We start from the raw sequence: 15,224 nt of genomic DNA on the forward strand, positions 1-15,224 counted from the left end.
ATCAATGCTCGTGCCAAATTTCAAGTTTCTATGACACCGGGAAGTGAGAGAATTAGATTGCGTCCGTAAAATTTCGACACTATTCAATTCTAGCGCAAAAGAATTAATCGAGTTGGGACACATTAGATTTTCCTATTTATGACATAGTCAATGCTCTTACCAAATTTCATGTTTCTATGACATCGGGAAGTGAGAGAATTAGATTCCGTACATAAAATTTGGACACCAATTCTTTTGCGCTAGAATTGAATAATCGAGTTGGGACCCCTTCACTTTTCCTATTTTGGACATAATCTATGCTTGTGCCAAATTTCATGTTTCTACAACATCGGGAAGTTGGAGAATTAGTGGCGAGTCAGTGAGGGCTTTTGTCTTTATATATAAAGATTTGGCGTAGAACTTAGTTTCCTTAAGTGTATCTTAACCCCTTAATAACATAACTAATTTTACTCCTTAGAACCTGTAAGTAATTTTCCCTTTTGTCTTACATTGGTCATATTTTTTTTTTTTTTTTTTTCGTTAGTGTAGCTGCATGACACCTTATATTGTACAGGACAAGTTCTAATTTTCATAGGAACCAATTTCAGGGACATATAATAATAACTTATATTAACCCCTTAACGACCAGCCCATAGTGTTTTTACGTCCTGCCCAAGTGGGCTTTATTCTCCGAGGACGTAAAAACATGCGTCCTACAGAGAATAAAGCCCCATGGGCTATGGACGTGACAGCTCCATGCTGTCAGTGCCCGCAGGTAGTCGACAGCATGGAGCTGTCATCCCGGGCTGCGGAGACACCCCCCCCCCCCCCCCCGGCATTACGATTGGATCCATCAGAGCAGCTGAAAATTCTCACCTAGCTTGTCGGCGGTGTCCCCCGGAGATCTGGTCCTCCCGGACCTGCCAGTAGCCTTCTGCGCATGCGCGCCAGATGATTACGTCAGGCGCATGCGCAGAAGCCCGGGAGCCCCCGGCAAATTTGGATAGCGGCGATCATGAAAAAGTTTAAAAAGTTAAAAAAAAGTGCTAGTTTCACCTCCCCTCATGGATCGGATCCATGAGGGGAGGTGAAAATACTCACCTAAGTCCTCCCCGATGTCCCGATGGTCCGGGACCCGAAGTCCCCCTCTGCGCATGCGCGCCCGATGATTGACATCGGGCGCGTGCACAGAGGGGCTCAATCCCCGGGAAATTCAAAATCCCTCTGCTCCTGGCTGCCATGTGTAGCCAAGAGCAGAGGGATGTCACTGGGGACATGATCACTGTCATCCAATGGATGACAGTGATCATGTAAAGTTAAAAAAAAAGTGTGAAAAAGTAAAAAAAAAAAAAGTTAAAGTTTTAAAAAGTTTTTAAAAAGTTTAAAAGCGTACGTTTCATCTCCCCTCATGGATCATATCCGTGAGGGAGGATGAAAGTACGCACATAAGGCCCCCAGATTTATCCGCGGACCTCCCAGCTTCTGCGCACACGCCTGTCGCCAAAATGGCGGTCGCATGCGCAAAAGCTGTGGATTGCCAGGATAATTGAAAATCTCCCTGCTCCTGGCTATAAAACTGAGCCAAGAGCCTGGAGATTTCACGGGGAGCTGCGGTGAGCGGTTCCTGGTCACGTGTTTGCCGTTATACAATGGATAATGGCGATCACGTAAAAGTTTTTAAAAAAAATTGAAGTTTCATCTTCCCTCACCGATGCGATAGGTGAGAGGAAATGAAACTTTTTACCGGAGGCCTCCGTATTTTCACCCCAACGCGATCCTCATCCATGAACTTACCCGGATTCTGCACATGCGACCGCTGCCAAAACACCGGACACATGCGCAGGAGTTGGGGAGCCCAGGAAACTTAAAATCTCCTTGCTCCCAGCGACCAACGGTCGCCGAGAGCCTGGAGCAGTGACCGGTGGCCTCGTTCTGCGGTCCCCGGTCACGTGATAAAAAGGTAGAGATCTACCTTTGGCCGGTCTCACATGACCGGATAGGAATTACGGATTCCGCATGCGTCTGATCCGCGGTAATACGCAGATAAATCGCATTGGATTACACAATTCCGCTCACATTAGTGGGTCGGAATTGTGTAATCCACTCGCAGAAAAGAGAACGCAGCAGGTTCTATTTTACCGCGGATATCCGCAACATAGAGCCCATTGTGCTCCATGGTCGCAGATATACCCGCAGCCCATACGCAACTACGTTGTATACGGGCTGCGGGTACCCGCATCATCGCTAAGCGACGGTGCGGGAAATACAAACAAAAAAAAGTACTGCACATGACCGCCCAGGTAAGTACGCAGTTATGCGCAGTACATTATGCAGCCGTACGCAGGGTCACAGCCGGGCTCACAACTGGGATCCGCTGCGGGCCTCCGCAAGCAGATTCCGCCTACGGCTACGTGAGCCCGGCGCTATTCAGATCGCTACTTGTGATACGTATTTTACAAGAAGCCCCAGGAACGCTCACCTTCCTGCAGTTCAAGGAGCAGCTTGTTGAGCGCCTTCTATGTGAGACCGCTGCACCTCATCAAGCTTACGGAGACTCATGGAACGCCACTTTTTACACCCCATACCCGCTACTGAGGTCAAGAAATGACCCCCAAAAAGCATAAGAGGAGGGGGATACCGGTTTTATTGCCCCATGGGCCCATACCAACCAGCCTCCGTGATTACCCGTCTTCGGAAATACCGCACAGTTCACATTATTACTTTTATCTAAGATTTGCGAACGCTAAAAAGGGCGCGGAGTGTGTGGGGGAGGAGGGGGGGGGAATTTTTAGGGAGTCAATTTTTATTCCGTACAAATAAGCAATGGAGCCTGGGATTTATTCAGTTGTGCCCTGAAATCCAACGGGTGTTCCCTCCTTTATAGGCCTTGCTATGGGTCCTGTAAGTAAATTAGGGTCACAAGGGGTATGTTTCTGAACACGGGACAAATGGGGGTATCCATTTGGGGGTGAACGTCTTCATTCCTATGTGCACTGTACAAAAAAACTGTTTTTAAATTTAAAAAATTGCCAAAAACATTGAAAATCATAACTTTGATTAATCTGCTTTGCTTAGATTCATTCAAATACTGTGGGGTCAAAATAGGCAGTACACCCCTAGATGAATTTGTTAAGGGGTCTAGTTTTCAAAATGGGGTCATTTGAGGGGATTCTTTATAGTTTTGGCCGCTCAATGGCTCTATAAGTGGGCAATGGGGCCTGGAATTTATTCAGTTGTACCCTGAAATCCAACGGGTAGTCCTTTCATTGTAGACCTAGCCATGTGTCCTGTAAGTCTATTAGGGCCACAATGGGTATGTTTCTGAACACGGGACAAACTGGGGTATCCGTTTTGGGGTGAAAGTCGTCATTTATATGTGTGCTGTACAAAAAAACCTGTTTTTAAATTGACGCAATAGCCCAAAAAATGAAAATCTTAATTTTTTCTTACTGCTTTGCTTAGATCTATTCAAAAATTGTAGGGTTAAAATACACAGTACACCCCTAGATAAATTCATTAAGGGGTCTAGTTTTCAAAATGGGGTCATTTGTGGGGTTCTCTATGGTTTTGGGCGCTCAAGAACTCTACAAGTGGGCAATGGGGCCTAAAAGGACTTCAAGCAAAATCTATGTTCCGAAAGCCACCAATTACTCCTCTCATTTTGGACCCCGCTGTGCATGCGGACATAAGATTAGGGCCACAATGGGTATATTTCTTAAAACAGCACAAATATGGGTATCCATTTTGGGGTGCAAGTCTTCCTTCATATGTGTGCTGTACAAAAAAAGCTGTTTTTAAAATGACAGAATTGCCAAAAAAACAAAAATCCTAATTTTTTCCTTTTGCTTTGCTTGAATTTATTCAAAAACTGTGGGGTCAAAATACACAGTACACCCCTAGATAAATTCGTTAAGGAGTCTAGTTTTCAAAATGGGGTCATTTGTGGGGGTTCTCTATGGTTTTGGGCGCTCAAGAACTCTACAAGTGGGCAATGGGGCCTAAAAGGACTTCAAGCAAAATCTATGTTCTGAAAGCCACTGACTACTCCTTTCATTTTGGGCCCTGTTGTGCATCTAGACATAAGATTAGGGCCACAATGGGTAAGTCTCTGAACACGGGACAAACAGGGGTATCCATTTTTGGGTGCAAGTCTTCATTCATATGTGTGCTGTACAAAAAAAGCTGTTTTTAACATGACAGAATTGCCAAAAAAACGAAAATCCTAATTTTTTCCTTTTGCTTGGCCTAAATTTATTCAAACACTGTAGGGTCAAAATATGCAGTACACCCCTAGATAAATTCCTTAAGGGGTCTAGTTTTCAAAATAGGGTCATTTGTGGGGGTTTTCTATGGTTTTAGGTGCTCAAGAACTCTACATGTGTGCTATGGGGTCTAAAAGGACTTCAAGCAAAATTTCTGTTCTGAAAGACACTGACTACTCCTTTCGTTTTGGCCCCGTTGTGGACTCAGATACAATATTAGGGCCACAATGGGTATATTTCTGAACACGGGAGAAACAGGGGTATCCATTTTGGGGTGTAAATCCTCATTTTCATGTAAACTATAGGAAAAAAAATATGCCTTTAAAATGATAGAATTGTAAAAATATGAAATTTTACTTTTCTCCTCTAAATTGAATTAATTCTTGAAAAAAAACTGTGGGGTCAAAATACTCATAACACCCCTCAGTGAATACACTAAGAGGTGTAGTTTTTAAAATGGGGTCATTTGTGGGGGTATCTATTATTCTGACACTTATGAGCATTTCCAATCTTGGCTTGGTGTAGGAAAACAAAGTGTTTCTCAAAATGCTAAAAAGTAATGTTAAATTTGTACGTCTCCTAAATGGTTAAAAAAAAACGAACGTTTTTCCAATGTGCGCCCAAAATAAAGTAAACGGGTGGAAATATAAATCTTAGCAAACATTTCTATATTATGTTTGCACATATTTAAGATATTGCAGTTGGAAATGTGAAAAAATGACGATTTTTTTCAAAATTTTCCCAATTTTGGCGCTTTTAATAAATAAACACAAATTCTATCGGTCTATTTTTTACGCCTAAATGAAGTACAACATGTGGCGAAAAAACAATGTCAGAATTGCTTGGATATGCAAAACCTTTCTGGTGTTTTTCCATGTTAAAGTGACACTTTAACTGGCAAAATTTGGCCACGTCATTAAGGCGCAAACAGGCTTGGTCACTAAGGGGTTAATGTTTACCCAGACAAATGGAAAAATGGCAATGTCACCATTGCTTTATTTTTTATTTTTACAGCTTTCACAATGTGGTATAAATATTATGTTAACTTTATTCTATGGGTCATTCTGATTGTGACAACACCAAATGTATAGAGGTTTTATTATGTTTTACTACTTTCGCACAATATAAACAATGTTTTACAGGGAACGTGTGTGTGTGTGTGTGTGTGTGGCCACATTCCAGAACTAGAGCACTTTTAATTTCTAGTGGAAAGAGCTGCATGAGGGCTTGCTTTTTGTGGGACAATTTGTAGTTTTTATTGGTACCGTTTGTGTTATATAGAACTTTTTTGATTATTTTTTATTTTTGTGTTGGGAAAGTGAAACAAACAGAAAACAGATATTTTGGCATTTTCTTCTTTCATTTTAAAATGAAATTGACAGTGTCAGGACTCGGGGTCCGGGAGACGGGAGGTCCCTGAAAATACCCGCAACCCCTGTCCCTTCCTACTTGCCCCCCTGGGCTACGCCCCAGGGCGACAACTGGGCGACGGTCCCTACACTCACTAAGGAAGGGGGACACGGGGACTAACAAACAGACAGGCACTGGAACAAAACAGCAAGGAGAGTCAGACAATCCGGGTCAGCAATGAGAGGGTACGCGGTACAAGAGGATCAGGCAAAGGCAACATCAGGTCAACAGGCGGAGGGTCGGTAACAGGAGTCAGAAGTCAGAAAGATGCAGTACGCTGGTGTAGCAGGAAATCCAAGACTAACACTGGCACTGGATAGCAGACACCAGCAGGTTTAAATGCTGTCAGAGCTCCCGCACCAGCAGCTGATTGGGGCGGGGAGCCTGACAGCAGCTGATTGCACCCAGCAGCACTGGGGAACCCGCCCCCAGCCCTGCAGGAGGCAGGACAGGAGACACATGTTTGGTTGCCGCGTCCCTGGCAACCCGGCGGCGAGGCGGAGCTCGGCGGCCAGGGGAGGTGACGAGGACCGGGGCCCCCCTGCGCCGCACAGCAGCCGCACGTGTGACAGGACCGGCGGTGCGGGCACGACGGACCCGCGAACCGCCAGTCCTTACAGACAGTGCTGGATAAATAATGCAATATTTCATAGTACAGGTTATTACCGAACCTGGCTATACCAATTATGGGACTTGTTATTTGTATAACTCCAACTTTTTCTGCAGCACTTTCAGGTACTTTATTCATTACCCCCAGCAAGAAGGCTACTTTTTTTACCGACCTTGTAAGGATGGAAGGCTGAGGCAACCTTGAGCCAGCTACCTGAACCAAATGGAGATTGAACCTGCAACCTTCAGGTCATGAGTGAGAGCCTAGGACTTTAATTTTTTTTTCTGTACAGACATATAGATGCAATGGTCAGTAATGACTGCAGCATCTGCATGGTTAAATGCTGTAGAGGAGTGATTAGATGAGCAAGTCCTAATCTTTTCACTCCTTTTCAGGGGAAAAACATATATGACAAAGTGCACATATGCTGTCTGTTTTATAGTGAGGTGATAGCATGAGAAAAAATTAATGTCACTTCTCCCCTGAAACAGTAAGAGAGGTAAGAACATCACAGATCTCTGCTGCAGCTGGTCTCCCCTCCTCCTCCCTTCCTGTTCTGCACCTAAACTGAAAAGTGAAAATCACAGAAAGGGAAGTATAATACAGACAAAAAAAGTGGCCATACTTACTGATAAAATGATACAAGAGAGCAGGCATATACACCACTCTACCCCCAACATACAGACAGCCAGAATACTAAAAGGAGGAGCAAAACACAGGTGAGGACACTGATGAGTCACTCATAAACCCTGCTTAATATTGAGGGGGGTGGTTGCTTAGTGTTTATTCCTGCACAGAAGATTGGATACAGGATATCAGACCACATGACACATGTAGTGCACCATGCAGGCTTACAACCTTATAGTGACGCCATATTTGAAACCAGTGGGTTGCCCTGCACCCCAAGGTGAACCTCGCTGGCAATGGCACCCTGGGTTTCCCAAGCATTCAAAACCGCACTGCATGTTATAGATAAATACTGATAAATGCGAGGTATTAACTGATATTTTGGCCAAAATATGTGAGCCAACAACCCACGTCACGGGTCCTCTCTTTTTGTGGGTTCATACACTTACATAAGTTAAAATCACAGAATGGAAAATATAATACAGACAACAACAACAAAAAATTGCAGAAAGAGGCCATATTTACTGATAAAATGATACAAGAGGGCAGGCATTTACACCACGTTACCCTAAACTGAAAAGTGGCAGCAGTAAATTCTGTATTCCTCATCTGATTTCAAATAGCTGTAGCTCCACTCCTGTAAATTCTACCAACATGCTTTTCATGTGATTCTAAAGCCAAGAATTTTGGCTTTAACATGCTAGAACCAGAAGTGCAGCCATTTGAATTAGAATGATCTCTCTTTTCCCAAAACTGTAATGTTCCTCTCCTGCAGAACAGAGATCCTCCTGAAATGACAGTTAAGTGGACAAATATCCCCTTTTTTAGGAGAGTATCCTTTAGTTTAGCTACTATAGATGTCAAACTAACTGGTCAGTAGTTCCCGGCTTCTTTTCTACTACCACTCTTATGGATGGGTACCACATTGGCCATTCTCCAGTCATCAGGAACATCACCTGTTAGAAGGTTTGGAAATAATAGATTGGAGTTCTTTAAGAACTATGGGTGTAATGCTATCTGGACCCAAGGACTTATTCAACTTTTTCAGCTTATGGATGATGTCCACTTGAGTATTCATAAAGTTGTTAAGTATAAATTTTGTCGTATGGAAAACACTAATACTATATTTTTCCAGCTACTAGAATGTGCTGTTAACAATCCAGAACTGAATACCTATGACCTCCTTGCCTGTGAAGCTTTTTGGGCTCAATCCAAGATGGCTCCCATCAAGATGGCAGACAGTCACTATCATAGTGCCAAAACGTTTCCCCATATGCATCTATGTATTCTACAAAGTTTCCTACTAGCATTTCTTTTTGTTCAGAAGATATTCCGGGTGGCTCTGGCTTTAGAATCACAATGTGATAGTAATGATATTATTTGTTTTATCCTGATTGATGACAACATGAATACATTGCTCCTTCAGCCAAAGGGCATTCCATGCCAAGCATCGGTAAACACCAGGCATTGAAGATGACCCATTTATCATTGTCAATAACTCACTATTACTCATTTTAGGTGTTTCAGTGTCAACTTCACCCTTTACCCAAACCACACTGACGGCTGGGTTACCATCCTTTGATCAATAACCACTTGTTGATTTGCTAAATGTTCTCTACCTGCAAACATTTTACCATAAATACATTAATTGAGTTGTTCAAAATTAACAAACTTGGTTGCTTCTTTGGTTACTTTCTACGAAAATAACCTCCCTGACTATAATATGGTCAAAAAATGTTTTTATTTAAGTTTTCAATACTTTTTATTGTCTTCAATAAGCACAAACGTAACAAGGACATAAGATACATCCTTACAATACTGTATACCGTACACTAAAATAAGGAAATATGAAAGAAAAGGGGCAAGGGTTAAAGTAATAAAAATGTAAACCCAAAGTCAAGATAAACTATAAATAAGCAATAAATCCATGGACTATTGTAGTTAAATGGCAATAACGTTAACATGAAAGGCTAGAGAATTGTAGTTGATGTGAATTGTAAACGTCTCAATCATTGGTGTATCTATAGTGGTCGCGGTGGCGACCCGGCCCCTAAGCTGTCGGGCCCACAGGTCCTTCTGGCCATACTGAATAAGTCAATGTGGGAGCCAGTGACTGCGAGTGTCGGTGTTTATTTGTGGCTCAGGGGAGCGAATCCAATGAGGCAGCGGTGGCGGCAAGTAAAAACCTGTGCTGTCTAGCAGGGAGCAGCGCTTCATTGGTAAAAGCAGCAGGCAGTTACCAGGGAGTGGAGGCGAAGAGGGGGCGGGGGCGATGGCATAGCCATCAGTGGGTTTCAGTTTCAACATATGAAGACTTACCACTGGCACCGATCATCCCCTCCCCCTCCTCCTTGGTAAAGGCAGTGGATGGATGAAGCACCAGGACGGTAAATGTATGTGACAGTATTTCTGTGTGCGCATGTATAAGCCTGCCTATGTGTATATACTCTATTCATGTGTAAAACTGCGCCTATGCGTACCGTATTCTGTGTGTGTATACACTGTATATGTGCCTGTATATGTGTGAATGTCTATAGGGCTAACTACACTGTCTTCTGCACCATTCATGCATATGATGCTCTGAGTTCAGGTCTGGAGACCCGTGGTCAGGCTGGGACACATATCTAAACTCTGTAAATAGAACGGATAGCACCGAAGACAATATGGTTAGCCTCTAAGGGCAAAAACACATCTTCTCAGACTTTTCAAACTCTGCGCAAGTTTGAAAAAACAGTGGGAAGACAGTCCTGCCCGATCTTTCTCGCACGTAGTATTAATTTTGTGTGGAAAAGAGGGGCTATTTCTATCTTTTTTCACCCGTACTATTAACAAGTGAAATACTGCTTTTAAGAACAAAACCATTGAAATCAATGGTTTCATCCCATTATGTGGCCATGATTATCACGGCTGCATAACCAGACCAAATCCCGCCCACGTGGAGAAGCCCTGAGTGTAACTCTGCGCACTTGTAAGGTGTACTCTGTGTTTTGTCTGCTGGGCCCCTAGGAGATGTTCATGTGATCCATATTTGCTACAAATTTTTTGCAGCAAATATGCAGCTAAGTGCAGCCATCAAGTCTGTACCAAATGGTGCGGATTTGTCACAGTTTCACCCTTTGCATTGTAAAGAGTGAACTCTGCACTCAAATCAGCAGCAGAAAACTGACACGCTGCTGATTTAATATCCACAGTTTATGTTAACCAGTGTAGAATTTTTCTGCATCATGTGAACAATTTTTTTTTATTTCTTCCACGCAATTTTTACTGTAAATGCTGTGGATTTTCAATGTGGATTTTCGGCAACATTTACATCCTATGTGACCAGACTCTTACTGTATATAGGCCCTTAAACAGAGGCAGACAGTCTTTTAAACAACTGCACAAGCGCTGACATCACAGCTAAAGTCATCAGCGCTTGTGCAGAGCATCTAAACAGAAAGACGGTGCCGGCTTGCTGGCTTCTCATCCGCTTCTACGTGGAATTTCTGTAGAGTTTCACTGCAGATCAGCATGAAGAAGTGACGCAGCAGAACAGCCAAGGATTTCTGCCGCGGTTTTACAGATGAATTCTCTGCAGAAAAGGTCCACAGCAGTATCCACCTTATGAACATACCCATAATGTTTTACAGTACAAGCGATGTGGATTAGATTTATCCACACTCATCCACAAGCTAGGAAGAAATCTACAGTGTAAATTGGTCTGCGGTCAATTTGCGCTGCAAACTTGCTGTGAATTTTTTACAGTGGAAATTCGGCAGTGCATAAGCGTATTATCAGAGGTCGCAAATGCGACCTGGCCCCTTCGCTGAGAGAGCCAAGAACACCCCCACCCACCATATACAGAATGCACATTGAGTGCATTACTGGCCGGTAGGACTGCCAGACACCTGTTGAGAGGAGAGGAGGAGTAAGGAGGAGGGAAGGCAGGTGCAGTGTACCGAGCGGAGTCAGATGATGACATCATCATGATGTTCCTGCTCCCACGTCTGCACGCCCTGCTCTCACACTGTGGCTGCCTGCTGGTCTGGTTCCGGAGTCACAGCTGCTAGTTTAGGTGAGCTGGTCCCATGTGACTGTCCTATGTTTATGTTGTGAGAAAAAAAGTCCCCCCTTCTTCATGGCTGATATACAGAGAGGTATAGTTTTACTACCGGTTATCTCATATACACACACTCAGCTCTTCTACACACTGTGACTACATGCTGCTGCAACACACTCGGCTCTGCAAAATGTGATACAGGCGGGCATGGAGGCTCTAATACCCTGTTGTACTCTGGCTTGGATGCAAGATGTGATACGGGCGGGCATGGAAGCACTAGTACCCTGTTGCACCGCCTCTAGCTTGGATACAAGATGTGATACTGGCAGGCATGGAGGCTCTAGTATCCTGTTGTACTGACTCTAGCTTAGATACAAGATGTGATATGGGCGGGCATGGAGGCATACAGGTTCTGTATGATATCCTGACACATATAGCTCCACATTTGCCATTACTGAGCCTCTAGATCAGGGTTTCCCAAAGTGTGCTTCGCAGAGTGATTGTCAGGGGCTCCGTGGAGGGTCTGGGTCCTGGCACTAATCAGCGGTATAGTGCTGTCTGGACAGCCTGTACTGAGGAAATAAGCGTGCAGGAACTGTGGTCGGCATATCAACGTGGATTACATGTGCTGGCTTTGGGGTCACTATTACCACTGGGGCCACTGTGGGGGACACTATTACTACTGGAGCCAATATAGGGGATACTATTAATCCTGGGGCCAATATAGGGGTCACTATTTCTACTGGGGCCACCAATATAGGGGGGTCACTATTACTACTGAGGCCACTGTGGGGCTCACTATTGCTACTGAGGCCAATATAACGGACGCTTTTACTACTGGGACCACCTATATATGGGGTCACTATTACTATATGGGGCAGATTTGCTGTAGAATTTACAGTAGCCGTAGCAGCAAAGTGGATTAGCATTTGACACATGGTGCGGGACATGTCCATCCAGTACTTCAGCGTTCCTCCCTGTTTTTTTTTTTTTTATGTCCCTGTCCCTTTTATAACAATGGAGATAAAAATCATATGACGTGATAAGCCACGCCCCCAACCACTCTCCTGACCACACCCTCTGCTGGGCTCTACGATAAACGTTTGCTTCAAAAAAGGCTCCATGGCTGAAAAAGTTTGGGAACAACTGCTCTAGATCATCCAAACTCGTTGGCTGTCGAAGTTGGAGTCCCAGATGGTCCTATATATCAATCTGGCGACTGGGCATGGAAGTGTTGTAGGCACATTCCTGTGACCCCCTTGTGTGTGCGGCCGAGCAATATCCTGCTGGAAAATATGCAGGAGATGAATAACTTATACCAGCTATACATATCTATATATATAAAGACGAAAGCCCTCACTGACTCACTCACTGACTCGCCACTAATTCTCCAACTTCCCGATGTCGTAGAAACATGAAATTTGGCACAAGAATAGATCATGTCCAAAATAGGGAAAAAAAGAGGTCCCAACTCGATTATTCAATTCTAAGCACAAAAGAATTAGCGTCCAAATTTTACGTACAGAATCTAATTCTCTCACTTTCCGATGTCATAGAAATTTGAAATTTGGCACAAGCATTGATTATGTCATAAATAGGAAAGGTTAATGGGTCCCAACTTGATTATTTAATTCTAAGTGCAAAAGAATTAGCATCCAAATTTTACATACGTAATCTAATTCTTTCAATTCCTGATGTCAAAGAAACATGAAATTTGGCACGAGCATTGATTATTTCATAAATAAGAAAAGTTAATGGGTCCCAACTTGATTATTCAATTCTAAGTGCAAAAGAATTAGCGTCCAAATGTTACGTATGTAATCTAATTCTCTCACTTCCCGATGTCGTAGAAACATGAAATTTGGCACGAGCATTGATTATGTCATAAATAGGAAAAGTTAATGGGTCCCAACTCAATTATTAAATTCTAAGCGCAGAAGAATTAGCGTCCAAATTTTACATATGGAATCTAATTCTCTTATTTCCCGATGTCATAGAAACTTGAAATTTGGCACGAGCATTGATTATGTCATAAATAGGAAACGTTAATAGGTCCCAACTCGATTATTCAATTCGAAGCACAAAAGAATTAGCGTCCAAATTTTACGTATGTAATCTAATTCTCTCACTTAAAATTTGGCACAAGCATTGATTGTGTCATTAATAGGAAAAGCTATGGGTCCCAACTTGATTATTCAATTTTAAGCTCAAAAGAATTAGTGTCCAAATTTTATGTACGGAATCTAATTCTCTTATTTCCCGATGTCATAGAAATGTGAAATTTGGCACGAGCATTGATTATGTCATAAATAGGAAAAGCTAATGGGTCCCAACTAGAGATGAGCGAACCTACTCATTTCAAGTAATTGCTCGATCGAACACCCCGATTTTCGAGTAATTCAGTACTCGGGTGAAAATATTCGGGGGGCGCCGGGGGGCGGGGGGAGGCATGGCGGCGCGGGGGTAGCAGCGGGGAACAGGGGGGAGCCCTCTCTCCCTCTCCCCCCCCCCCACTCCCCGCTGCAACCCCCACTCACCCACGGCGCCCCCCGAATCTTTTCGCCCGAGTACGGAAGTACTCGAAAATCGGGGTATTCGGGTGAAAAAGGGGCGTGGCCGAGTAGGCTCGCTCATCTCTAGTCCCAACTCAATTATTCAATTCTAAGCGCAAAAGAATTAGCGTCCAAATTTTACATACGGAATCTAATTCTCTCACTTCCCGATGTCATCTATATATATAAAGACGAAAGCCCTCACTGACTGACTTGCCACTAATTCTCCAAATTCCCAATGTCGTAGAAACATGAAATTTGGCACGAGCATTGATTATGTCCAAAATAGGAAAAGTAAAGGGCTCCCAACTCAATTATTCAATTCTAAGTGTAAAAGAATTAGCGTCCAAATTTTACATACAGAATCTAATTCTCTCACTTCCTGATGTCATTTTATATAAAGGAAACGTCGCATGGTTACCTCCACGTGGTGTTTCCTGGGTAACGCAAAAAAACATGCAAAATGGTGAACATATATTTTTTTCCTCGGTATCTCTAAAGTAACCACGACTTCATAAGATTTTCTGGTGAACACCAGATAAACACCAGCACCAAATTAACTCGGGCGAAGCTGGTTATATCAGCTAGTCTAATTATATACATGAGATATGAGGTCTCTGCAGCCCTACTCTTGCATTGCATTTCCCATTGATTTCAATGGGGTCAACAGCTGCATTGTACCACGTGCTAGGTGCATGCGATGCAGTGTGAAGTTTCCCCATTGAAACTACTTCCTCAAAGTGATACGAGATGTTCTTGATACAAAAATGCCTCGCATCCACGGCAAATTCGCATATTGGCGAGTGCGATATTGAGCCGTGATTCATGGCTCAATGTCGCACTCGCCCTTGTGAAATTAGCCTAAGGCCAGCTTCACACTGATGATAAGATCGTACATTTACGTCATGGAGGTTCAACGTTTGTATGGAGGGGGATGGGGATTCAATAATGCTCCATACAATGTGGGTGCCAGTTGTTTCTAACAGTCCACACCCACCAGCAACAGTTGCAATTAGCACCGCCACTGATCAGAACTATTAACCCTTTAAATGCCACAGTCAATTTGGACAGCAACGTTTAAATGTGGACGTCCATTTTAAATTGCATAATTTTCTTATTGCTGTACACATAGGACATACCATAAATAAGGACTAGCAGAATATTTGTGAATAATTGCATAAGAAATAGACCCAAGAGGCAAACGATTGCATCAAAGTTAACTCAAAATAGGGTTGTCATTCCTGGAATTTGGCTCATTCTTGTCTAAGTATCCAAGCCCTCGGTAGGATCCTCTGACCCTCTCTGGGGGTCTCGAACCACGAAGAGGGATATTTGTTAAAATAATATGTACTTACAGTAAACATGAAGAACAATAGTTTTTTCAGTTTTCTTCCCATTGGAGTTTCTCATCTGACATGTGATGTTTTCCTTGTGATCAGATAGAGATGGGGTAAATGTTACAGTAGATGAATTCTCCCAGACGCCGGCCACATTACTCTTCTGCCATTGGATTACTAAGGATGTTGCAGCACAGTTTCCTGGAGGAGTGCAGGTCAGTGTCTTATTTATACCAGCAATTACTGTCCCAGGATCTGAGATGACTGGTTCTTCTGTGAGATCTACAGGAGGAACAAGCGGTGAGATATGTGTGAAAACTGCCCAAAATGCAAAAATTCCCAAATACCTATATCACTACTGAATCAATTTATTCCCAACCTAGGATTGGATAATTGGAGAGACAAGGG

At 43.2% G+C, this 15,224-nt stretch overlaps 1 protein-coding gene across 1 annotated transcript in view; it reads right to left on the reverse strand.

Annotated features, from left to right (window-relative positions):
- LOC136631366 (sialic acid-binding Ig-like lectin 14) overlaps window positions 1-15,224 on the reverse strand; it is a 75,977-nt gene that overhangs the window by 31,690 nt on the left and 29,063 nt on the right. The window contains exon 4 of the mRNA XM_066605635.1: window positions 14,835-15,098. Coding sequence (XP_066461732.1) covers window positions 14,835-15,098 — 264 coding nt within the window. The remainder of the gene's footprint in view (window positions 1-14,834; window positions 15,099-15,224) is intronic.

The sequence above is a fragment of the Eleutherodactylus coqui genome, chromosome 6 (genome assembly GCF_035609145.1).
Source record: "Eleutherodactylus coqui strain aEleCoq1 chromosome 6, aEleCoq1.hap1, whole genome shotgun sequence".
NCBI lineage: Eukaryota > Metazoa > Chordata > Amphibia > Anura > Eleutherodactylidae > Eleutherodactylus > Eleutherodactylus coqui.